Source organism: Xyrauchen texanus, chromosome 38 (genome assembly GCF_025860055.1).
Source record: "Xyrauchen texanus isolate HMW12.3.18 chromosome 38, RBS_HiC_50CHRs, whole genome shotgun sequence".
NCBI lineage: Eukaryota > Metazoa > Chordata > Actinopteri > Cypriniformes > Catostomidae > Xyrauchen > Xyrauchen texanus.
In genome coordinates, this window is record NC_068313.1 from 29,916,740 (window position 1) to 29,940,587 (window position 23,848).

Below are 23,848 nucleotides of genomic sequence, written 5' to 3' on the forward strand. Positions count from 1 at the left end.
CCTTTTTTTTTTTTTTGAGCAAAACTTTTTACTAATATCATAAGTGGACCTCAAGTAACGTATTAAAATAATACAAAAAGGCATGTCATGACCCCTTTAATAACATAAATAATGTATTTCTTTATTTGTAATTTTTCAAAGTTGTATGTACAGTAAATTACTGTCTATGTTTTATATTATTTAAAAAATATATATAATTTTAAGCATTGTTTCACCTGTTCTCAGCATCATACAGAAAAAAAGTACAAACACACAGAAGGCATAATTTCTTTGGACAATATAACCTTACAAAAAGTATTGTGGCTTTAAAGCCAACAAGTACATAGTATGTTTAATGATGTTATCAGATGGTAATACCATTTCACTTATACTGTATAGCATGGTACAGATTTATATACCATGGTACTCATTAAATACCCTAGTATTCCCACTAAGCATGTCCAAAAAAATTATAAATAAAAATAAGATTTACTTTAAACTGTGTAAAAATTGTGAATTAATAAAGTGAAAGTAAAATTCAATGGTATAAAATTAAGTTAAATCTACCTAACATTATAACATAATATTGATTATAGTGAGAGAATAAATATGTGCAAAAATATTTCAGTTAAAAACTGTAGCATTTACTTACAAATCTAATGTGCACATGGTAATTAAACTAAGATTTACATAATACATAAAAACATTTGTCATTTTGAACTTTCCTAGTAGTTTAATAATGTACCACATCACATACAGAAGCCTTCCAGGGGAACCTCAATGCATGCTATGTAGTTTATTAGACACCATCACCATGCATTACTGGTGATAGATGCAAGATATAGAGCTGTGCACGTAGAACTCAACATTTGGTGCACAAAACACGATGACATTACAATCAAAAGATTTTTATTTTTGATCATGAATGGGTAATTTTGAGTAGAAAATGAACTTTAGACTTTACAAAACAAGAAGTTACCAAATTTAACAACAAAATAATAACTATGGTCTGAATAAACTTGCAAACAGTGAACGATGCAAAACATTAATTATTCAAAAGCTTGGTACACGCAGGGAACATCAGCTTCAAAAATTGAAGTAAAATTGACTTATTTTATTTACCTGTGAAATTTACTCAAATTAGCAAATAAATATGACATGGTCTTCTACTTTAGGATTGATACATGATGATGCATTGCAAAGATAACAAACAATTATAAATAATATTTACTTATTGGCTAGCGCATTCATTTTTACATGTAGTACAAATGTAGAATTTACTTAATATTTTAAAAGTTCACTCTTAAACTAACTTATTCAATGTAGAAATTACTTAATCTTTTCTCTCTATATTTACTTCACCACATATGTTCTTTTTTAGGATACTTCAGTCTTCAGATATTGAGTATAACTAAAGTGAAATCAATAAATAAGATTAAAAAGCAGGCAGGATAATACGTAGTTCACTTTTGTTGTAATTTATTCAAATAAAAGCCTTTGCAATAGAATATTTATGCAATATATATTTATATAAACTGTCTAAAGCAGTATCATTTCCATAATATCCACGAACATACGGAGGGATGTAGCCAAAATTTCATAGCTAACAGTTAACATATTACATTGTTGAACTGTTTTCCATAGATGATGTGCATACCTAAATTACACACAGATGTATGGTTTGAATGTCAATGAAAAGTTGTTACTTAAATACATGAACAGCAATGGGTCGTTTTAGACTATACATAATATGATTTTGTCACAAGAGTCCATAAATATTATTACTTAATATTATGTGCATTTTCTTTGTCTAGGATATATTAGTGTGCCACGTTCCATTGGTCTTTCTAAAAGAGATGTGGTATCATTCTAATTTGAATAGAAAAATAGGTGATCACAGCCAAAGCTGAAAGACACGTGAGGAAAAATATATACATCTGGGTCATGCTTGGCTTGCAAACATGAAGTCCTTAAAAACACACAAGACCAGAAAAAAGCACAAATGTACAAACAAAATTAATTTACATACATGTTTACATTAAAATCGAAATAGACAGACAAACCCAAACAGAAAAACTATCCCTGACTTTACCAGTCTTGCTGTGATGAAAACAAAATGTGTTAGCCATGAGAAAATATGGCTAAAGTTTGACATGTAGAATAGAGGGGGCAGGTTATGAGTTGCCCCTCCCACATTCTGTTGTTTTAGCGACGGAACCAAACCCAGCTGTTAATAAGCCAGAAAGCTACAGTGATGGAATACATGATCATTTCTCGCTTGGCTCTCTCTTTGTTCTCCTCTTCCAAGAGCTGTAAACGCCGGTTCAGCTTGACAATCTGTAAAGAATGAACATTTTTAAAAACTTACCCTCCATCAAACCCTGATCTACATGGCTTTTATGACATTTTGTAAAGGTTTTGTTAATTCATTTTCTAAAGGGGTCATGTCATGAGGAATCAAATTTTCTCAAAGTCTTTCTACTATTAAAACCGACTGTATATTTCAGAACTCTCCAAACTTCCCCAATGCAACAAAAGCATTTATTAAAATCAAGCTGCCAAAACCCAGTGATGTTCATTTCAGTGCAGGATGATACTGTAAACTGGATGTGTGTATCTTCATTGTGCTTTGGACTATGTGTAAGGGTCATGTGGATGTGTCTTCAGTGTATTTCAGCATAGATTGCATGTTTTGACCACTCATATCAGCATGGATTGCTTGTGAACCAGTCATAAAACTATTCAAGCTTAGCAAAGGAATTGTTATTGAAGGATGGGGAAGTTAAAACACTTGGACGGGATCAAAAATGTATGTAAACATTTCCATTCATGAATATTTCAAATAAAATGACTGTTTGCTAGTTTATGGTGCTGACGCACTGTTTCCACTGGGCACATCCTTTGACATGACGGTCTATCAAAGACATTTTTATGCATTGATTATGACATTTAAGAACCGATTATCATTATAAAATAATATCCAATGTGTCCGTCTCATATTACATAAACCTTCTTTCAACAGACATGAAGCAGAGCATGCAAGATTAAAGGGGAAGAAAGCGTACTTTGAAATAAAGAAAGTTTATGCAGACGAGTTCACCCTGCGAACCTACATAAGATAAATTGGATGGATTGATTAATGGACACCACTGAGTTCGGCTTTCTGTGTCATTAATCAAAACTGTTTGCATCCATTGACCAACGCAAGTTCATTGTTGTTGGCTTCTACACCGATTACAAAACATAATGTTAAATATTGCTTTTGTATCTCCATTAAATGTGTAATTTCTCCATAAAACAGTTTAACCACAAATAGAACTTGGCTTAAATAAATGTGACTGGTGAGCTGTCATTGGCTGTGAAGGAAAACACCCTCTCGTTAATTCAGTCACTTTATTGTGAATGCTACAAAATGGGGAGCGATTTCAGACTGTTCTGAAGAGAACTTATCAGTTGAGTATAGTCACCTATGATTGGTCAATAACACGGGGCAGCCATGAAAATACAAATCATTTCAATCTTTTGCAGTATGTCCCACAAACAGTCCTGCATGTGTCCAGTCTCACGAATGGGATTGACAAGCAGAGACGTCTCCGTTTAGCCACCTGGCGCCTCTTTCCTTATATGGAATATGGAACTCACGGTTACCACATTCTGTGTTCCTGACTTCACGTGCTACTAATAGACAGTTTTTCATTCTATGACCCTGCGGAGTCTGCTCCATTAAAACCTGGATCATATCTGTAATTACTGGTTTCAGATTTCACGATGCATCATAATTGTTAGGTAGAGAATTGTAATCAAATCAAATCATTGTCAGAGCGAATCGTCACACCCCTAGTGCCAGTCCATAAACATTAAAATACACACCATGTTTAAGGTTTAGCTATAAGATCTAAACATTATCAGTGTTACCATGATTTTAGTGTGATAAAATATGACTTACTAACTACATCTGTGTAAAGTTATATCTAATATCCGAGATTACTGGGTATGTTGGCATGGCAATGAAGTTGTAATATTAAATATAACTTTACACACAGATATGGTTAGTAAGCAATGGTATCACATCAAAATCATGTTTACACGTATGATCTTGTAGCTACTTTTGTAACGGTGTATTTTACCTTTTATGAAGATTCCTTTAGTTCATTAATTCCTTTATTTATTCCCTTATTTGTTTGATTGGTCATTCATAATATCCATTATATTTATACATTAATATCCATTATAATGTGTATACTATCCATAATATCAATTTTTTCACATGCTCGTTCATTCTTTCAATTCAATACTTTACATGCTCCTTTTCCCAATTACTAACAACACAACAGCAGAATAATACCTGTCTGCGTAGAGAAGTGGCGTCCACTAAAGCCATGTCATCTGGCCCTCCATCTAGAGTCGAGTCCAGTGTGGCCAGCGCATACCTGTCAGAAATATTGCAGCATTTAATTTCATAAAACAGTGAGACTGTAATGAGAGGATGGAGAGAAAAAAGAAGTGAGAGAAAAAAAGTTGATGGGGAAGAGAGAAGAGTTACCTGTTGTCATGCTGGGGGTTAGAGAGAGTTGAACCCCCTCTCAGAGATGGCTTGCTGAGAAGCAAATGAGGAGGAAGTGAGAGAGGGAAAGGAGAGAACACAAAGAGAGACAGACAACTTTAATAATATACAATGTGCTTTTAAAATGCACACAGAGCAGATGCTCTTTGTCTAGACACCGCCAATGTTTTTAACTTAAGTGAATATGTAAGATTTCAAGGTGAAAGAGCAAATGGTATAAACACGCTCACAAATATCTGAAAATTATAATTTCCTAATTTTCCAAAAGAAAATAGAGCAGTGACAATCGTTAGGGTGGTTCTAGATTAACCTACAGTTACATTTAGAGTTTGTACGTGGAGCTGAAGTTAAAGCCATTCTGAAAAAGCAACTAATGAAAAGCCAAGCAAGTCGTGGGGCACAGGAGATGAGTGACTAACATATTCCCAGATATCCACAGAAACCGCAAATAAAAATAACAGCAATCCCACTAACATTTTATGATGAAACTGAAATGAAATGGAAACGAGATTCATGAAATCAAATCCTGTGCGCACAACCCATGCTAAACAAAAAATGTAAGTGGACAAAAAAAAAAAAAAGCATAGAAGTCACATCAATGGCAAACAATACATAAAAAGTCATCCACTTAACTCTTAAAAGAAAGTATGTCGTTTCTTTGTGGTTTATTCTTTCATAAACGAATATAGGTTACACTTATTATATACTGGATTACTATGGAGGATAATATGTATAAACCCCCATTACAAGTGTTTATCTGTCACTGCAAATATGCTTAGTGTATTCTCACTATTTCAGTTAGTGATCAGAATGGCACATGAAGCGAGGCGAAGACTTTGTTCTCGGCCTAATCTAACACATTTGATTAGTTACTCGTTGAAGCCACATCTAATTGAGCCAGAAGTCTGATGTCAAAGGTCACCTGCGCTGGTTCTCATCGAGGACATCCAGGACCTGCTGGTAGGCCCGGCGTGTGGTTGACTGGATGAAGGAAAGGACACTGTGGGCATTGAAGAGGTTAAAACCGTCCTCAGCGCCACCGAGAGGGGCCATAGTGCGCAATGGAGCAGGAAGGGAGGGAGTCATACTGACCTCACCAAAGACAGAGAGAGAGAGAGAGAGAGAGAGAGAGAGAGAGAGAGAGAGAGAGAGAGAGAACAAGATGAAAAGGGACAGAACCAGAGAGATAGCATAAGCATAAGGGGCCATTCAGAATAAAAATAAATAAATAGATGCAGCAGAACGAATGGAACAGAATGCAGATGTCTCAAGACCAGTTTATAAAAGCTGAAATTCTTTTAAGTTAACACGATGTCTAAAAACATTTCACTCCTGTGTGAGATGCTGAAAAATCTAGCCAATGTTTACATAGACAAGCAATTAAAAGGCAGCGCAAACTGACCAAAAAAATAATTTTTTGTAAGCAATATCGGTATTGCTGTCAAGTTGTAAGAACTTAAACTTTTAAAAATATGTCACGAGAAAACTGCATTTTGTTCTATTTGTTTTGAACACAAAAACGATATGTTCAGTCTGAACGGCTACGACACAAGAGTAAGGCCAGAAACATACTTGACACAAGTACGTGTGCACAGATGTGAGCGCTTGGCCAATGCAGTCAACACGCTGTCCAGTTGAACATGCTTAATGTTTTGCATAACTGTAGCGGTAACAAACTTCAGTACTCAAAGGGGCAATAGAGTTACCTTGAGAAGTCAATTAAACTGGATGTGTTATTATTAAGGTAGTTTGCTAGAAGCCATGGCTTGAAAGAGAAAACTCACTTAGAGGCAGACAATTCACACCAATGTTCGCTATAGTGTCCCATGACACTATATGCATCCTTGCATTTTGTTATGAATTGCGGTCTGACACATTTTGGAATGCAACAATGCATAATTGAGAACGTGGTTGAGTTGAGTATGTTTCAGCCATAATGCTGTGTTCATGTCGTGTTGCAATTACAAATCAGATGTTCTAGTTAGAGCTGTTATAAATTGTTTCTATGACAATGAACTCACCTCTGTACGTTCTTGCAAATGATTAAGATCAAAGAAAGTGCACCAAATTAAATTCGCTAAAAAAAATAACATATGAAACGGAAATACATGTAAACTACCTTTAAATATTGAGATCGCTGGCATTCTGGTTCTTTGTACATGGATTTTTCCTATGTCAAAAATGGCTTTCAGTGGTGTTTGATATACACGGGCCATTCACGCAAAGTTGTTTTTTTACATTATGTAATTGCAATTATTTCATATTTAAAGTAATTATGTTGCATCTTATGTATACACTGGATATACAAGTTCATCTAAGCATCTAGAACATTTTGAATTTGACAGTTTTTGTTTTACTTAAAAGATGCAATGGGATAATTAACCCTTTTCTCTTTATAGGGTTAATTATATTCTGACTATACATGATTACAGTACATTACTGAACAGAGACATTTAGTGGAAATATTTGTTTATACTCCTTAAATATTTATAATTTCATTAGGCTTCTAATGATTTATGTAATCTCTATTAAGAATACAGAATATGAATATCTGAAGGCAAACATGGCTGGTTTGTTTCCTAATATCAAATATCATTAAAACAATTTGGCTCACAATTTGTTTATAATTTGTCCATTTGTGAATTTATTCCTTTTTTTCATTCTACTTGCCTTTATGTTTACCATAGTTCTTCTATTGTGGCATTTGTAATATCATAACCACAGGTAAGACCACAAATGTCTCAATACTTTGGTAATAAGAAAAATTAAATATACATAATACAATTAATATTCAGTCTCATTTATTCTCCCTGACAGATCATTTAATAAGTCTTGTTTTAATTTTTTTACAGTTTACTGATACATTTTAGTAAGGTTGATGGTGTATAGTTTGAAAACCCTTCATTTTGGCACATTGAATGAATGATGTTGTAGCAGACTCCCTCATCTTGTCACACTGTTTAGCTGTTTGAGATGTTTGACTTCCACAACAGCGCTTTAAAGTAAAAAACTTCTCAATGGAATTCAAATGAGTCACGTAAGTTTTGTGGTCTGCGCTGCAGTATCAAAAGAACCCGGATTGGTGACATTCACGTGAAACACAGGTGCGCATGTCAGGTGAGAAGCATATTTAGCGCTTATGAATCATCGAACGGAGATTAATATAATTGAATTTGCTTCGGAGGCCCGAAATGATGCTTGGGCAGCCACAGATACATTTTCAATGCAGGAAAAACCCTGCATGAAGTCACAACAGTCTGGAAAATTCAGAATTTCCAACTTCTAATTCCAAATTCAGCAATGTCTTCAATGTGTTAAGTCTGGTACTTGTAATTACGGTAACTCTGACATGACGTGAACACACCTTTAGGCAAAAAAGAAAATACTAAAATGTAAGTTTGAAGGAGAGGGGAAAGTTCAGAAAACTAGACAAGACTACATTTCAATGGCCAGAATGAAATATCATACATCAGATAAGATGACCACAAATCCTCACAACAAAATGTTATCACAATCCCATATAGACCTGCAACAAGCCGAAACAAGCACTAAACATGCAAATGCATATTTACAAGTAAATTCTTTTTACAACAAAAACACACAAAGCAGTCTCTGAGTCCAACATTAAAAACAACCACAAGCCTCAGAAGCACTAGACAGCACCATTAGCATTGAGTTCAGTGTAAAGAGCTTGCATCAAACTAATGATGAAACTGTTTACTGAACCGAACAATCCATTAGCACTAATTCAACCAGACACAAATTCACCTTTCTGATCCCATAATCAGTTTGCCTTAAACATGCCACACATCTAAAATATACAGTGGCACTAAAATTACTTAGACTGCACTTAAAAAATGCCATTGCATAAGATGACAAAATATCAAACCAAGTGGCATTTGCATTAAAATGATGCTAGACCTATTCTCAGAACTACCTTCACTTACTCGACGAAAATTTTCTCACAATATCACAGTGTCCTAGCAGAGCAACCACAAGTGCATTTCATCACATTAACTATGTAAAGTACATGTTCCATTTACATTTATGCATTTGGCAGATGCTTTTATCCAAAGCGACTTACAGTGCACTTATTACAGGGACAATCCCCCCGGAGCAACCTGGAGTTAAGGGCCTTGCTCAAGGGCCCAACAGTGGCATCTTGGTGGTGCTGGGGGCTTGAACCCCCGACCTTCTGGTCAGTAACCCTGAGTCTCAGCCACTGAGCCACCACTATGTTCCACACAGTCCAAATATGTTGTCTTAAATTTCAAACAGGAAATATTTTGTCTTTTTGTGAAATGTTTATCTTAACAAGTGTGCTTATGTTGTCTATGTTCCTATATTCGGAGCTACTTCAGCAATATGTTTATTATTGATGGTTAATTCATGTTATGTTTGTTTATTTTTACTTAACATTGTTTATTACTAATTAATATTGTTCATTAAATATTTAAAAACTCAAATGTGATTAGAATATTATAATTACATTTCAGTACAAATTTTCTTTGTTCAGCCTAAATTTAAAAGGATGATGGATGTAATTGGGCAGACAAATTAATAAAGGCCCCGGCACACTCACGACGAAGCGTTTCTTCAATCTTTGCTCAGAGCAAAAAATACGTTTTGCATGACAGATTGCTTTCAAATGTTCAGACACTGGCTACAGCGCTGGCGGAGGCGTTTAGAAGAGCATTTAAAAACGAGGACACACAAAACTACATGTAAAACCTCAACTAATATTACATTAATATGTGTTATCAATGTAGGTAAACTTGAACTAGATTACTAATAACTCCGCAGTCAATGTGTTCATGTTGATTGATCTTAACTGACTGAATGAGAATTAGCGGTCACCCTCAAAGTAGGTGGAGCTCCACCTAGCTGTTACGAACCACCAAACCGATTGCAAAAACACCTTCGTTTTGGCCATATTTTGTTCTAAATGATGTCATGCCCATTCGTTCTAATAGCAGAAGCCTTACTTGTCTAAATTAATTGGTTCTAGAAAAGGAAAAAGAGGTAATGGTCATGGTAGGGTTTATGTGCCTTCATGAAAAACCTGCCAATCAGAATCCAATAAGTCATAAGTCAACAATTGATTGAAGGAGATGACTGATCTGTTTTTCTGCACAAACCCTCCATGTGAACAGCTCCTCTGTGCCAGGAGTGGCCACACATTATGGTTTTCAAAAGAGTACAATACAAAACAAGAGAATAAATAGAATAGAGCTTTCAGGCAGTCATTGAATGAAGGAAACGGATTAACATACCAACTGTTCTGTTGAACAGCACCTAAAGACTAGTTCTGCTTTATATAGAGATGAAATCGGTCTCACCCATGACTGACATATATAATTGTGCCACTCCTGTATCTGCAGTAACATGCACTGACCTGCAGAGTCTACAAAAGCACAAAAGCCAAGCAGGAAGAATTTGGAACTAAAAAAACGATACATGCATGGTTCTAACTCACCCCCTTTAATTCAGCATCATGAAGAGAAAGGGAAGAAAAAAGAGATAAGGGAGTGAAAGAGAGGGCAATTGTGAAGGATAAGAGTGAGGAGACTTAAAGGTACACTCAGTAATTTTTTGCTCATGTTGCGCTGGCCAATATGGTAGATTGTTTTGATATCTAGTGCAGTAATTTATTTTCGCTTTTTGATTGCCGATACCATTGTGGAAATGTGTTAGTCACAGTCAGCCACGATTCATTAATTTGTAAATGCAAAAGACCAATCTCGGGAGTTACCATAAAGTGATTGTATTTAGCTGGTCATGTTATCTCAACATGTCGACCGCCATGATGTAACCCGCAACGTGTAAAATAATGCTTTTGTTTTATTTATTAGGCCACTAACATGACTGGAGTCTTCATCTCATGTGAGTGTCCATCGTTTTAAGCATGTTTGTAAAAAGTTCTGTTAATTTCTTTGTGTGTTTTTGAGGAAAAACTACAGAGTGCTCCTTTAAGCTGAAAGGAAAGCATGTAGGTCTATGTATTTGTGTCTTTTCACTCACATGGAGTCATTTCTGGCCAGCTGCTCATTGTGATGGACACCTATGTTCTCGCTGACTGAGCGTTCTCTACGTGGCTTGCTTTGTGTGGACACCTGTGTGAAAGAAAGCGAGAAAAAGAGAAACTGAAAGTGCCGTTGTTCATTTGACTAAATGCAAGTAGACAGTCATAACCTAAAGTTAATGACCAACATCAAGTTCCAGATAAGATCAAGAAAAATTTCACATTTGCAAATGCCAAGTGCAAATTGTTTTATTTATTTATTTTTAAAAAGAACAAAATGCAACCGTAAATGCAAACATATGCTAAATTTAAGACAAGGACAGATAAGCTGGACTAATTTAAACCCCCTTCTTGCTAAATTTAGTCCGCCCCACTTACTTCTTCAATGTTCTGGCTGGTGGAGATTGACTGCTCCATTTCTAGGAAGTCGAGGGGATGTTCGTTAAGAGTAAGGACTCGAGGTGGTGTCTTGAGGGACAGCGTTGCTGCTATTGGGGTGGATTGGATGAGGTCCAGATCTCTAGGTCGGGAGAACTGGGAATCATCACTGTCTCCTATTAAAAAGAGATAAGTTACCGATCAGATATAAATCCCTTCTGACAGTTTGTTTATTTATCAGGGAATTTGTGTGGCTAACTCTTTAAAGGAATAGTTCACCCAAAAATGAAAATTCTCATCATTTACTCACCCTCATGCCATCCCATATGTGAATGAGTTTCTTTATTTTGCAAAACACAACTTGTGATTTTTAGAAGAATATCTCAGCTCTGTAGGTCTATACAGTGCAAGTGAATGGGTGCCAACATTTTTACACTCCAAAATGACATAAAAGCATAATAAAAGTAATCCATACAAATCCATGTTTTAATCCATATCTTCAGAAGTAATATGATAGATGTGGGTGAGAAACAGACTCAATATTTAAGTAATTTTTTGCTTGAAATTCTTCTCCCTGACAAGTAGGGGCCGTATGCATGAAGAATGTGAATCACCAAAAACACAAGAAGAAGAATGTGAAAGTAATCTGTTTCTCACCCACACTTATCATATCGCTTCTGCAGACAACTGATTTAACCACTGGATGGATTGGATTACTTTTATGCTGATTTATGTGATTTTTGGAGCTTCAAAATTTTGGCACCCATTCATTTGCATGGTATGGACCAAAAGGGATGAGAAATTATTCTAAAAATCTTAATTTGAGTTCAGCAGATGAAAGAAAGTCCTAGACATCAGGGATGGGATATGGGTGAGTAAATTATGAGAGAATGTTCCTTTTTGGGTGAACTATTTCTTTAAAGGTATACTTCACCCAAAAGTTCTCTCATCATTTACTCACCCTCATGCCATCTAAGAAGTGTATGACTTTCTTTCTTCTGCAGACCACAAACAAAGATTTTTAGAAGAATATCTCAGCTCTGATGGTCCATTCAATGCAACTGAATGGTGTCCAGAACGTTAAGGGTCCAAAAAGCAAATCAAGGCAGCATAAAATTAATCCATATAATTCCAGTAGTAAAATTCATGTCTTCAGAAGCAATATGATAAGTGTGGGTGAGAAATAGAACAAGTTTATATTTATCCTTTTTTATTATAAATCTTCACTTTCATATTCTTCCTTTATGTTTGGTGATGTGCATTCTTTGTGCATATAGCCACCTAGTGGGCAGTGAGGAGAATTTATAGTAAAAAGGACTTAAATTAAGTATTGATTTGTTTCTCACCCATACTACGCTTCAGAGACATGGATGAAACCACTGGAGTCATATGGGTTACTTTTATTTCCTTTTTGGAGTTTCAAAGTTTTTGTCACCTTGCATTGAACGGACCAACAAAGCTGAGATATTCTTCTAAAAATAGTTGTTTGTGTTCAGCAGAAGAAAGTCATGCACATCTGTATGACATATCTGTAGAGAATTTTCATTTTGGAGTGAACTATCCATATAAAGGTGAAGTGAGTAAACAATCCATAAGTGAGCCATTTGTGATAGCCTTTTCCTTGTTTGAGGGGTCTGAGATGTCCAACTTCTGACTCAACCAGTGGCATGAGCTTCAGGAGGGAACAGACATTTGTCCAAACAATGAAAGACAAGGCAGGCAGATGAGGCGGTAGGAATCATCATTTTTGCATTTTCTTTTTGGTGATGCAGAAATTACAAACTTCACCTTTTAATCTAAATTGATAAATTGACAACTTAAATTAATATAAATTGATACTTCACTTTAAAGTCCTTCAATCTTCTTCCTACCTGCCACTACAATTCTGTCAGGGACCTGCATCAGTGCCGTATGGAGGGCCTCCTGCTCGGGTTCTTGCTCCCCTGTGCTGAACGGAGCCATTTTGAGCTGTTCGGGAATACGCATTCTCTGACTGATTCCCTCTGTGTACTCCATATCATAGTGGATGCGGTTCATCTCCGCAATCTCAGCTGTGGGAGAGGGGAATGCCGCTCCGTTCATCTATAGGAAAAGAGAAGGGAAAAGGGTTTGAAAGAGAGGTAAATTGAAAAAAACAAAACAAATCAAAGCTTGGCAACTCGAGTGTAAAAATTCGTGAAGGAACATGAACAGGATTGATATTGGAATTTGATCACAATTTAGAACCAATATCAACAGATTCTATTAGGATCAAATAAGAATCCTATTGGAATCAATTAGGTTATAATTCTTTTTTATTAATTTCTTTAACTTCCTATTGGTGACCTACAGGAGCATTTTATCCTATTTGTAATCATAATTGTCCAACGTGTTCTAAAAGACCAAGTTTATATTTTTTGGAATATTGTTAGAAAATTGTCATTAGCATCCTTTAGATTTGTTTCCGGACTATCATACCAATTCCAAATGATTTCCTTTAGAATTTTTGATTAGGGAATCTTTGAAAAGCAGAGTGCGCTCCTCATCCACGAACTTTCAGAGAGGAACCGAAAACAGGCCTCTAATTAAATTGTGTTCTTGATTTTTGACTAAGAAATAATTTAAGGAGATAATAAAATAATATAAGGCCAAATAGATCTCACTAAATAACTAAAATTCACTGCAAAATGTAGTTCCATTGACCTGGCAGCTCTAATCTTTTGTCAATTATAACAAGAATTACAGGTTGTCAAACACACCCCATGACATTTTCACCCAATACAAACAGACCTGAAAGTTTGCTTGTAATGCACCTACAGTTGAAGTCAGAAGTTTATATACACTTAGGTTAAGTGACAAAGTCATTATAAACTAATTGTTTTACCACTCCACAGATTTAATGTTAGCAAACTATAGTTTTAGCAAGTCATTTGGGACATCTACTTTGTGCATGACATAAGCAATTTTTCAAACAATTGTTTACAGACAGATTGTTTCACTTTTAATTGACTGTATCACAATTCCAGTGGGTCAGAAGATTACATACACTAAGTTAACTAAGCATTTAAGCACTTTTAAAAATTCCAGAAAATGATGTCAAGCTTTTAGACAATTAGCTCCTGATAGGAAGTGTCCAGAATTGGAGGTGTACCTGTGGATGTGTTTTAAGGGCTACCTTCAAACTCAGTGCCTCCTTTGCTTGACATCATGGAAAAATCAATAGAAATCAGCCAAGACCTCAGAAAAAAAATTGTGGACCTCCACAAGTCTGCTTCATCCTTGGGAGCAATTTCCAAATGACTGAAGGTACCACATTCCTCTGTACAAACAACAGTATGCAAATATAAACAGCATGGGACCACGCAGCCATCATAACACTCAGGAAGGAGACGCATTCTGTCTCCTAGAGATGAACATAGATTGGTGCGAAAAGTGCAAATCAATCCCAGAAAAACACCAAAGGACCTTGTGAAGATGCCGGAGGAAACCGGTAGACAAGTATCATTGACCACATTTAAACAAGTCCTATGTCGACATAACCTGGAAGGCTGCTCAGCCAGGAAGAAGCCACTGCTCCAAAACTTCCATAAAAAAGCCAGACTACAGTTTGCAAGTGCACATGCTGACAAATATCTTACTTTTTGGAGAAATGTCCTTTGGTCTGTTGAAACAAAAATTGAACTTTTTGCACATAATGATCACTGTTATGTTAGGAGGATAAAGGGTGAGGCTTGCAAGCCAAAGAACACCATTCCAATTGTGAAGCATGGGGGTGGCAGCATGATGTTGTGGGGGTGCTTTGCTGCAGGAGGGACTGGAGCACTTCACAAAATAGATGGCATCATGAGGAAGGAAAATTATGTGGATATATTGAAGCAACATCTCAAGACATCAGCCAGGAAGTTAAAGCTCATCACAAATGGGACTTTCCAATGGACAATGACCCCAAGTATACCTCCAAAGTTATGGCAAAATGGTTTAAGGACATTAATGTCAAGGTATTGGAGTGGCCATCACAAAGCCCTGACCTCAATTTGTGGGCAGAACTGAAAAAGTGTGTGCGAGCAAGGAGGCCTACAAACCTGACTCAGCTACACCAGTTCTGTCTGGAGGAATGGGCCAAAATTACAGCAACTTATTGTAAGAAGCTTGTGGAAGGCTACCCAAAATGTTTGACCCAAGTCAAAGGCAATGCTACAACCAATACAAACAAATTGTATCTAAATTTCTGACCCACTGGGAATGTGATGAAAGAAATAAAAGCTGAAATAAATCATTCTTCTATTATTCTGACATTTCACATTTTTAAAATAAATTAGTGATCCTAACTGACCCAAGACAGGGAATGATTTCTTCTATTAAATGTCAGGAATTGTGAAAAACTGAGTTTAAATGTATTTGGCTAAGGTGTATGTAAACTTCTGACTTCAAGTGTAAATATCATTATGCTAATTTCACCTAAATAAATATTCAAAAACAGCTGTCATCAGTATCTTGAGATCAGCCGTTTCAGGAAACAAAAATACTACATGAAGGCTTTTGTTGATTTTTTGTTTTGTTTGTTTGTTTAAGAAATTACCGAGACAGCTTTGATTCAAATTGTTCGATATAGATCATGTTAAATTATAAATGTTTTTTAATGTTCAAAATTAACAGTTTGAAAATAAATATTTAGTTCAGGAAATAAAAATACGTCTCACGTTTGGGCTCCTAAACATCGTGGTGCAGTTGTAAATTGGTTAGTAAAACCAATGATAAGAACATCAGGGGCCCAAAGTGCATCAATGACAGCTGATTTATGGCCACACCATGTTCAAAAATCCCTCATTCAGATTCATACCTTCACCGAGATCAGATCCCCCGAGCGATTGGACATGTGTAAAGTGAGATGATACAAAAATATCCAATTATTATTATTAAGTATTTAATTAAAAAGACAGAGAATAATCCCGCAATACTGCGCCGATCAGCTCAAAGCAGACCGCAGAGAGACGCGTGAAGTTGGCGGCTACTATAAGTGTGTATTTACAAACGAGTAATATAACGTTTTTCAAAGTAAAAGTCCCCAGTTTCATGCGGTTTCGCTTTCTATTTTGTAGAAAATTTGAGAAAGTTCACTATAGATTAATCAGTCGTCAGATTAATTTAATTGTAAAAAAAATATATATATATATATATATATATATATATATATATATATATATATATATATATATATATATATATATATATATATATATAAAAAAAAAATGAAAGATGAAATTAAAAATTAAATCTTTAAAAGTAAATACATTTTAGATAGAAAGTGAAATGAGCGCAAGTGACATGCTTAAAGAAATATTGCCAACAGAACTGTAAACAATGTGTGTATAACATTTAAATTAAACCAACTAAATAAATGAATGAATCACTATTTCAATAGGTTGTATAAATAATAAATTAAAAGAAAACATAAAGACTGAAAACCATGGTTGTAAATACCCTGCTACATAACATTAATTAAAGTATAGTTCACCCAAAAAGGAAAATTCTATCATTATTTCCTCACCCTCATGCCATTCCAGATGTGTATGACCCAAAATATCTCATCTCTGTTGCTCCATTAAATGCAAGTGAATGCTGGCCAATACTTTGAAGGTCCAAAAAGCACATAAAGCATCATAAAAGTAATCCATATGACTCCAGTGGTTAAATCCATGTCTTTAGAATTGATATGATAGGTGCGCATGAGAAACAGATACATACTTGTCTTTTTTCTTTTTTTTTTCTTCTTTTTTTGTTGTTGCTATAAATACCCACTTTCACTTTAACTTCCAAATACTTCACCTTATTTTGTCACTTCGCATTCTTCGTGCACATCGTCACCTATTGGTCAGGGAGGAGAACTTTTAGCACAAAATGACTTAACTGTAATATGACTCATATTAAGCATGGGATAGGAGAAAGTCTTAACGTTGAAAAAGTTAGACCCTTCAGTATTAACTAAACCAGGCTAAAATAAAACTCTACTGTCAAAAAAGAGGCACTTACTACAACAAACAATCAAACAAAAATTGACATTTAATTTAACAAACAAAAAGTCGTGTTTCCATCGTGGCCAATAGCTGGTCTCTCTCTCTCTCTCTCTCTCTCTCTCTCTCTCTCTCTCTCTCTCTCTCTCTCTCTCTCTCTCTCTCTCTCTCTCTCTCTCTCTCTCTCTCTCTCTCTCTCTCTCTCTCTCTCTCTCTCTCGTGCGTGCGTGTAATGTCCAACCGTGAAGAGTGCTGAGCAATAATCCAGCCTGTCTCTGTGTGCTCCATGTTGAGGACACTAGGATGCATGACTCTTTCAGATGCGAAATTTGTGTGAACATTTAGAAATGTTGCTCAAAGAAATAAAAAGTGTATGATGAAGTGATAGGATCCCTTTTAAGTGGATGGTGGGCCCCTGAACCCTACGGGACAGGGATATCATCACCGTCTCCGGGCTGAGGAGTGTAGTTTTAAACGATGTGCTGCTCCGTGGCTCTTTTGCTCTGCTGTGTGATCATCTTTCTGCACGGCGCATCATCAGTGGATCTGCAGCCGCACATGTGAGTGAATTTTATTCTTATATTGGATTGATCTTTGGCTGTCAGATTGTAAGTCGCTTATAAAGCAAGTTTTATGCTCTCTAAAGTTGTAAGACTTTCAAAACTGAATTTTTTTTACCTGAAACTTGAAACATGATTCCATACCAAAACAAATAAACTTGTTTTATACTTATTAGAATTTAAATATATTAGGGTAACACTTTCTAAATAACATTAACTTTAAAAATGTTTTTACACTGTAACCCATAATAATAGCTGTAACCACCCATTTACAGGCAAAAATAATAAATCATAAAAAAGACAAAACATATTTGTTGAACATTCGTTTTGAAAAATAAAGCCTTAAAAGAAGAACACTCCTAGAATGTCAGAAATTGGTCCAGAAAAAATCAAAGGGGAACCATACTCAAAAAAATTTCACCCAAAAATTATAATTCTCTCATCAGTTAATCACCCTCATGCCATCCCAAATGTATTTGACTTTCTTTCATCTGCTGAACACAAACGATGATTTTTAGAAGAATATCTCAGCTCTGTATGTCCATACAATGCAAAATAATGGGTGCCAAAATTTTGAAGCTCCAAAATCCACAGAAGGGCAGCATAAAAGTACTCCAGACAACTCTGGTGGTTAAATCTATGTCTCCTGAAGTGATATGAAAGGTGTGGGTGAGAAACAGATAAATATTTATGTCTTTCCTTCACTTTCACTTTCCCCTTCTGTTTTTGATGATTCACATTCTTCGTGCATATTGCCCCCAACTGGGCAGGGTGGATAGTTTATGACACAAATGTTGATCTGTTTCTCACCCACACCTATCGTATTGTCTCTGAACACATGGATTAAACCACTGGAGTGATATGGATTACTTTTTTGCTCCCTTTATGTGGAATTTGGAGCTTCAAAATATTGGCACCCATTCACTTAAAATGTGAGGACCTACAGAGCTGAAATATTCTTTTAAAAATCTTAATTTGTGTTCTGCAGAAAAAAAGAAAGGCATTCATGTCTGGTATTCCTCACATAATTTTCATTTTGGGGGGAACTATCCCTTTAAGGGGAACGTTCTGTGTTTGCTGGGAAACTGGTCATTGACATGTTCATTTGAGAAAATGTATCATCTAAGAATGCAAAATGACTAGTGTATTGAGATGATCGCGCTTCGTACCTTAAGTGTATTTTAAACTTGTTAATGCCTTAATTTACAATTTAGCCAACAAGTAATAGTCTTTGGTTTCTTTACCTCCGTTTTTGTTTGAAATAAATTGCCCAACGTTTGAAACAGTGATTTAATTACCCGCTAGGTGTCGCCAAAACCAGCTTTCAAATACGAATTCCAATATAATCTGAATCTTTATATATAAATATGATAAGCGGGTCTAATATTGTTACCCTGACCTGTGAGTCAACCCCTCGCTGGGCCTTTGACCCACTGACTCCAGAGCTGGTCCTGTGTGTGTGGTGTGTGTGTGTGTGTGTGTGTGACTGTGTAGTTTATTGAGAGCCCTCTATTTCACTCAGGATGGTGCTTTATTAAGCCCAGATGGTCAGTGGAACTGACCTGAGAGAACATGGCCTGCTTAATAGGCAGAGCTTAGACTCACCAAACTAGGGACATAAAATAAACAATTTAAACCATACTGTCATAGATGGATTTGCATATAACATCATTTTACAATAGTCTTGATATATTTATAAAGGTAAAAATGCATTCTCAGTGATATTTCATACCCTGAGCTGTTCATCGTGTACTCATTTTGGCTTTGAAAAACCCACAAAGAATACTTAATTCCAGTATTAGCTCCTGTGAAAATGTCAGGAGAAGGGAAGGGAAATCAATTGTATGTGTGTGTGTTGAACTGATCATGAACATGTGGTTCACCATGTTCTTGGATCATCAAACATTGCAAGCACATGATGTGAGAACATTTTGGAAACATCTCAAAATGTGCTGTTTCTGCAGCACCAAGAACTAATTGCAAGATATTTGGATTGATTTTCTTAATGCCTTCTAGTGTCAAAGCATCATTAGAGTGTGAACATCAACCACCAACCTATTAACATTTTTGTACTTAACATTTCAAGGACATGATAATGAAATGCTACAAGTCCACACATTGTACCCGCTTTGTTTTACACCATTGTAACTTATCCCAGTGTTTACTGAGGGAATGTATTCTTGTTGGTACCCTGTCTGCTTATTGTCAATTGACAGCCAGGTTGCACACATTTTGACCCGTATACATGTACTTCTGTGAGCATTTAAGTTGGAATGAACAGTGTTGTTTTGCCATGCGTGTCTTGATATCTTCAAAAGACATTTGAAAATAAATTTCCATTGTCATATGCACTCCACATGTGTGCTAGACAATTGTCAGTCATTAATGAAGATGAGAAAGAGGACTTTGTGGTCTCATGAGTTCTTATATACAGTACTTGGAGAGAGCTATCTTTTAGCATTCCTGTTCATCTCGATCATGGCAGATGTTCAGATGGCGCATAGAGCCTGATAAATTGACCTTCATACTGGCATATGCAGAGTTAATTCATCTATTTCTCTTTGATTCTCTCTTAGGCCGAATGTGTGTGAAGAGCAGGAGATGTCTATGCTGGGTGTGAGGCAGCCGTGCGTTCAGGTGTTCACGCAAATGGTGAAGGTGTGGCGGCAGGGCTGCTCACCTAAGCGATGGTGTATGGGTTATGAGAGGAGGTGAGACACTCACACGAGATCTGTTACATTATTACCCAATAAAAATCTCTCAGACATCATCGCTTAAACTATTTGCTCATAGCTAATATACCCCAGACTATTTACCTTCAAGCAATAATCTCATAACAATTACTTACTGAACAATAGAAGCAATGGTTTATTTGAGAGACACACTTTCCTACAATTTAATTGAGCCAATTTCACCATTGTTTTCAAAGGGCCTTTGCATCTGACCACCTCCATAACAACACATCAGTGCCCACTTTATCTTAACACTTCCGTAGCCCCACTCAGTAGCAGTAAAATGGCAAGGAGAGAGCGGGTCTGTCAAGAGTAGCAGCGAGCCAATCATAACAGTGGGCGTTTACTGGCAAGTCTTAAAGGAGAAGCAGCACCAAAACAGAGCATTTCTGACACAGCATCAGAATGAGCATGGAAAATGATAATGTTTTTCAAATATATGACGTTCAAAAACGTACTAATATTATAAGTGAACCTCAAGGAAAAATTTTACAATAATAAAAAAAAGGCATGTCAAGACCCCTTAATTTTGAGCAATGTGATGCACATTGCATTTGACATATGTAGATGACTTTGTATAACAGCTGTCAATTGATAAAAATGTCATAAAATTTATGACATGGCATACCATCAGGCAGACACTTTCGGAGTGTCTAACTGGTTTTCAGCGCAATAAACAACACTGTAACACATTTAAAGGATGGTCAAGGAGGAGGCGAGAACTGGCTTGTCAACATAAATAATATTTATTGAAAACTTAAACCAAAAGCACAAACATAAACACACATGACAGACATGCCCGTAATTCTCTCTCTCTCGAACCATCGTCACCGGCCGCCTTTATCCCTCGCGCGCCTCATCAGGCCGATTGGGGACCGGGCGCGTGATATTCCGACCCGGCCCCGCCCCCCTCCGCTCCACAAACACATTTCTAGGACACCGTTTCAAGTTAAAAATAGTTTGAAACTTTGAAAACCGCATCTCAAGACCTCTGCATTCTGCTGTGGTCCATTCAGCCATCATGACATAAACACATCCTGTGTTAACGGCCCTTATTTTGCATGCCTAGTGAGGTTTGTTGAGGTGTGCTGACTGCTAACGTGAAGTTACATATACTTCAAGCTTGACTTGCTCAGATGGTATTAAATGTTCTTTCATTACGACATATACAAACAGGCCAGTGTCTTTTTGTATATATATATATATATATATATATATATATATATATATATATATATATATATATATATATATATATATATATATATATATATATATATATATATATATATATATATATATATATATATATATATATATATATATATATATATATATATATATATATATAATTTATAAGAGGGGGCCTGGGTAGCTCAGCGAGTAAAGACTCTGACTACCACCCCTGGAGTTGCGAGTTCGAATCCAGGGCATGCTGAGTGACTTCAGCCAGGTCTCCTAAGCAACCAAATTGGCCCGGTTGCTAGGGAGGGTAGAGTCACATGGGTAACCTCCTCGTGGTTGCTATAATGTGGTTCTCGCTCTCTCTGGGGCACATGGTGAGTTGTGCGTGAATGCCGTGGAGAATAGCGTGAGCCTCCACATGCACTATGTCTCTGCAGTAACAGAGTGGATTTACGGTCTCAGATGCGGAGGCAACTGAGATTCATCCTCTTTCACCCAGATTGAGGCGAGTCACTACACCACCACGATGACTTAGAGCGCACTGGGAATTGAGCCTTCCAAATTGTGGAGAAAAGGGGAGAATTTTTTTTATAAAAAATAAATAAAATCTCTCTCTATATATATAATTAATAAAGCTTCATTAACACATTAAAACAGCAGCCCTAATTTATACATAATACATCGGCCTTATATCGTCCATGGCTATACCCTTCACTGTAAATATCTGCATTAGCCATTCAAAATACCTGTATCTGTCGACCACTGCATATAATGTTGAAATACATGTCAATTATATTGCTGCTCCACTCTCTCTCTTTCAGGACAGGGTATTATACGGTATATAGGCAGGTCTATAATATGGAGATGCAGACTGTCTACAGATGCTGCCCAGGATGGATGCGGAAAGGAGAAGATAGAGGCTGTTTGCATAGTGAGTGTCACAACAATGTATGTGTGTGTGTTGTGGCTCGAAGGGAGAACACACTTTTGATTCAGGATGCCGTTAATATACACAGTTCCATGGTATTTATAATGGTTTATTTGTGTGTGTGTGTGTTTGTGTAATTTACAGGAGTGTGTTCTGGTACCTGTTTTAATGGAGGCAAGTGTTCAGAGACAGGTGACCAGGTATGTCAGTGTCCAGAAGGGTTTGAGGGAACACGCTGCCAATACGGTGAGACATAAAATAAGCCTGTATCTGTGTTTGAAGGGGATTTACTCTAAATTTTAGCTCATGAATATGACTTTGCATCTCTTGAATTAACTTTTAAGGTAAAATCAGTTTTGAGGTCAGACGTGATTGTCTGTATCATTTATATATTTCAGGTTTGATGCTTGGATCAAATGGGTGTGTTTATGCATGTGTGAGAGAGCATCTGTGTGTTTGTTTATGTATTTGTACATTAGAGCATTGTATATTTATAAGATGGAATGTTTGTCAGGTTTTTCTTACTTTATGAAGTCCTAATGTCTCCTCTAGGATTGTAAAACCTGAAATCATTGTGTGGGCCAGTCAACCATAATAGACATACTAAGTAATGGCTTAGTGACAATGTAAAAATGCAACTAGATGTATGCGTGCGCGTTACATTAGGGTTGGTTAGGAAATAGAAAATACCATTTGCTCAGTGTAAAAACAATAGAAATCAATGGAAAGTTCTCACCATGTGTGTCGGGGTCTCACCCTTAACCCTCTGTCAGGCACCTGTGTTTGTGTGTGTGTGTTTGTGTTAGAGAGTGAGTGTGTCCTGTTCTCAGGGTGAGTTTCCTAGACAAACGTCACTCTGGTTTGTTAGATTTTCACTTGTATCTTTCCTGCCCGATTGTTTTGACAGTAGACATGAGGTTTTCACACTTTGAGGTTTCAAAACAGCCTGATTGAGTGTTTATGTAGTCTGTTGGCTGTATGAATGTCTAATAGTAGCCTTTTTACTATGCTTGAATGCTACAATTTCCAATGTTTTCTTTGGCAGCTGTTAGAGAAAGTTGCTTTTACAACAGCAAAGAGATTGTTAGGAAAAAATATTGCTCAGAAGCTGATTTGTCATAGCTCAAGAAATCTTACATTTAATTTAAATATAACGTAAACTTTGTTTTAAGCTGTGTCCCAAACGACATACTATACACTATACACTATACACTTACAAAATGTATTATGCACATGTAGTGTATGAATTTGTACAAGTGTAGTATCGTCCCAAATGGAATACTTAACGTTTTTGTATCACACAGAATCATTCGCAGTTTAACAGCTGATGGAAGTTTCAAACCCAAGCATTGTGTTGTCGCTAGCTTTAGCATGGAGTGGTGGTGGTGTAGTGGTCTAAGCACATAACTGGTAATCTGGTTATCAGAAGGACATTGGTTTGAGCCCCACAGCCACCACCATTGTGTCCTTGAGCAAGGCACTTAACTCCAGGTTGCTCCGGGGGGATTGT

At 36.4% G+C, this 23,848-nt stretch overlaps 2 protein-coding genes across 4 annotated transcripts in view; one reads left to right on the forward strand and one right to left on the reverse strand.

Annotated features, from left to right (window-relative positions):
• Nucleotides 1-216: 216 nt before the first annotated feature.
• LOC127632198 (mitochondrial fission factor homolog B-like) lies at nucleotides 217-15,925 on the reverse strand. 3 transcript variants are annotated; one of them, XM_052110801.1, is made up of 8 exons: nucleotides 15,763-15,925; nucleotides 12,815-13,025; nucleotides 10,944-11,119; nucleotides 10,565-10,656; nucleotides 5,466-5,630; nucleotides 4,523-4,576; nucleotides 4,325-4,409; nucleotides 217-2,316 (listed from the first exon to the last, which is right to left on the reverse strand). In XM_052110801.1, the coding sequence occupies exons 1-8, from the start codon at nucleotides 15,796-15,798 to the stop codon at nucleotides 2,185-2,187; spliced, it is 951 nt and encodes a 316-aa protein (XP_051966761.1). In that variant the 5' UTR covers nucleotides 15,799-15,925; the 3' UTR covers nucleotides 217-2,184. The 3 variants fall into 3 exon arrangements, with proteins under 3 accessions (XP_051966761.1, XP_051966762.1, XP_051966763.1); XM_052110802.1 differs by lacking the exon at nucleotides 5,466-5,630; XM_052110803.1 differs by lacking the exons at nucleotides 4,523-4,576; nucleotides 5,466-5,630.
• Nucleotides 15,926-17,204: 1,279 nt separating this feature from the next.
• LOC127631759 (multiple epidermal growth factor-like domains protein 6) overlaps nucleotides 17,205-23,848 on the forward strand; it is a 66,255-nt gene continuing 59,611 nt past the window's right edge. Inside the window, exons 1-4 of the mRNA XM_052110066.1 lie at nucleotides 17,205-17,493; nucleotides 20,070-20,204; nucleotides 22,232-22,341; nucleotides 22,483-22,584. Of these exons, the coding sequence (XP_051966026.1) occupies nucleotides 17,411-17,493; nucleotides 20,070-20,204; nucleotides 22,232-22,341; nucleotides 22,483-22,584 (430 nt within the window). The 5' untranslated portion in view covers nucleotides 17,205-17,410. The remainder of the gene's footprint in view (nucleotides 17,494-20,069; nucleotides 20,205-22,231; nucleotides 22,342-22,482; nucleotides 22,585-23,848) is intronic.

What these genes read in the sequence shown, in the direction of transcription:
- LOC127632198 (XM_052110801.1), bottom strand. Translation starts at nt 15,798, where the DNA reads ATGTCCAATCGCTCGGGGGATCTGATCTCGGTGAAG. An exon ending in CCAGCCAGAACATTGAAGAA is followed by an intron (nt 10,657 to 10,943) that starts GTAAGTGGGGCG and finishes TCTTTCACACAG; the next exon opens with GTGTCCACACAAAGCAAGCC. An exon ending in CTCGATGAGAACCAGCGCAG is followed by an intron (nt 4,577 to 5,465) that starts GTGACCTTTGAC and finishes TTTGCTTCTCAG; the next exon opens with CAAGCCATCTCTGAGAGGGG.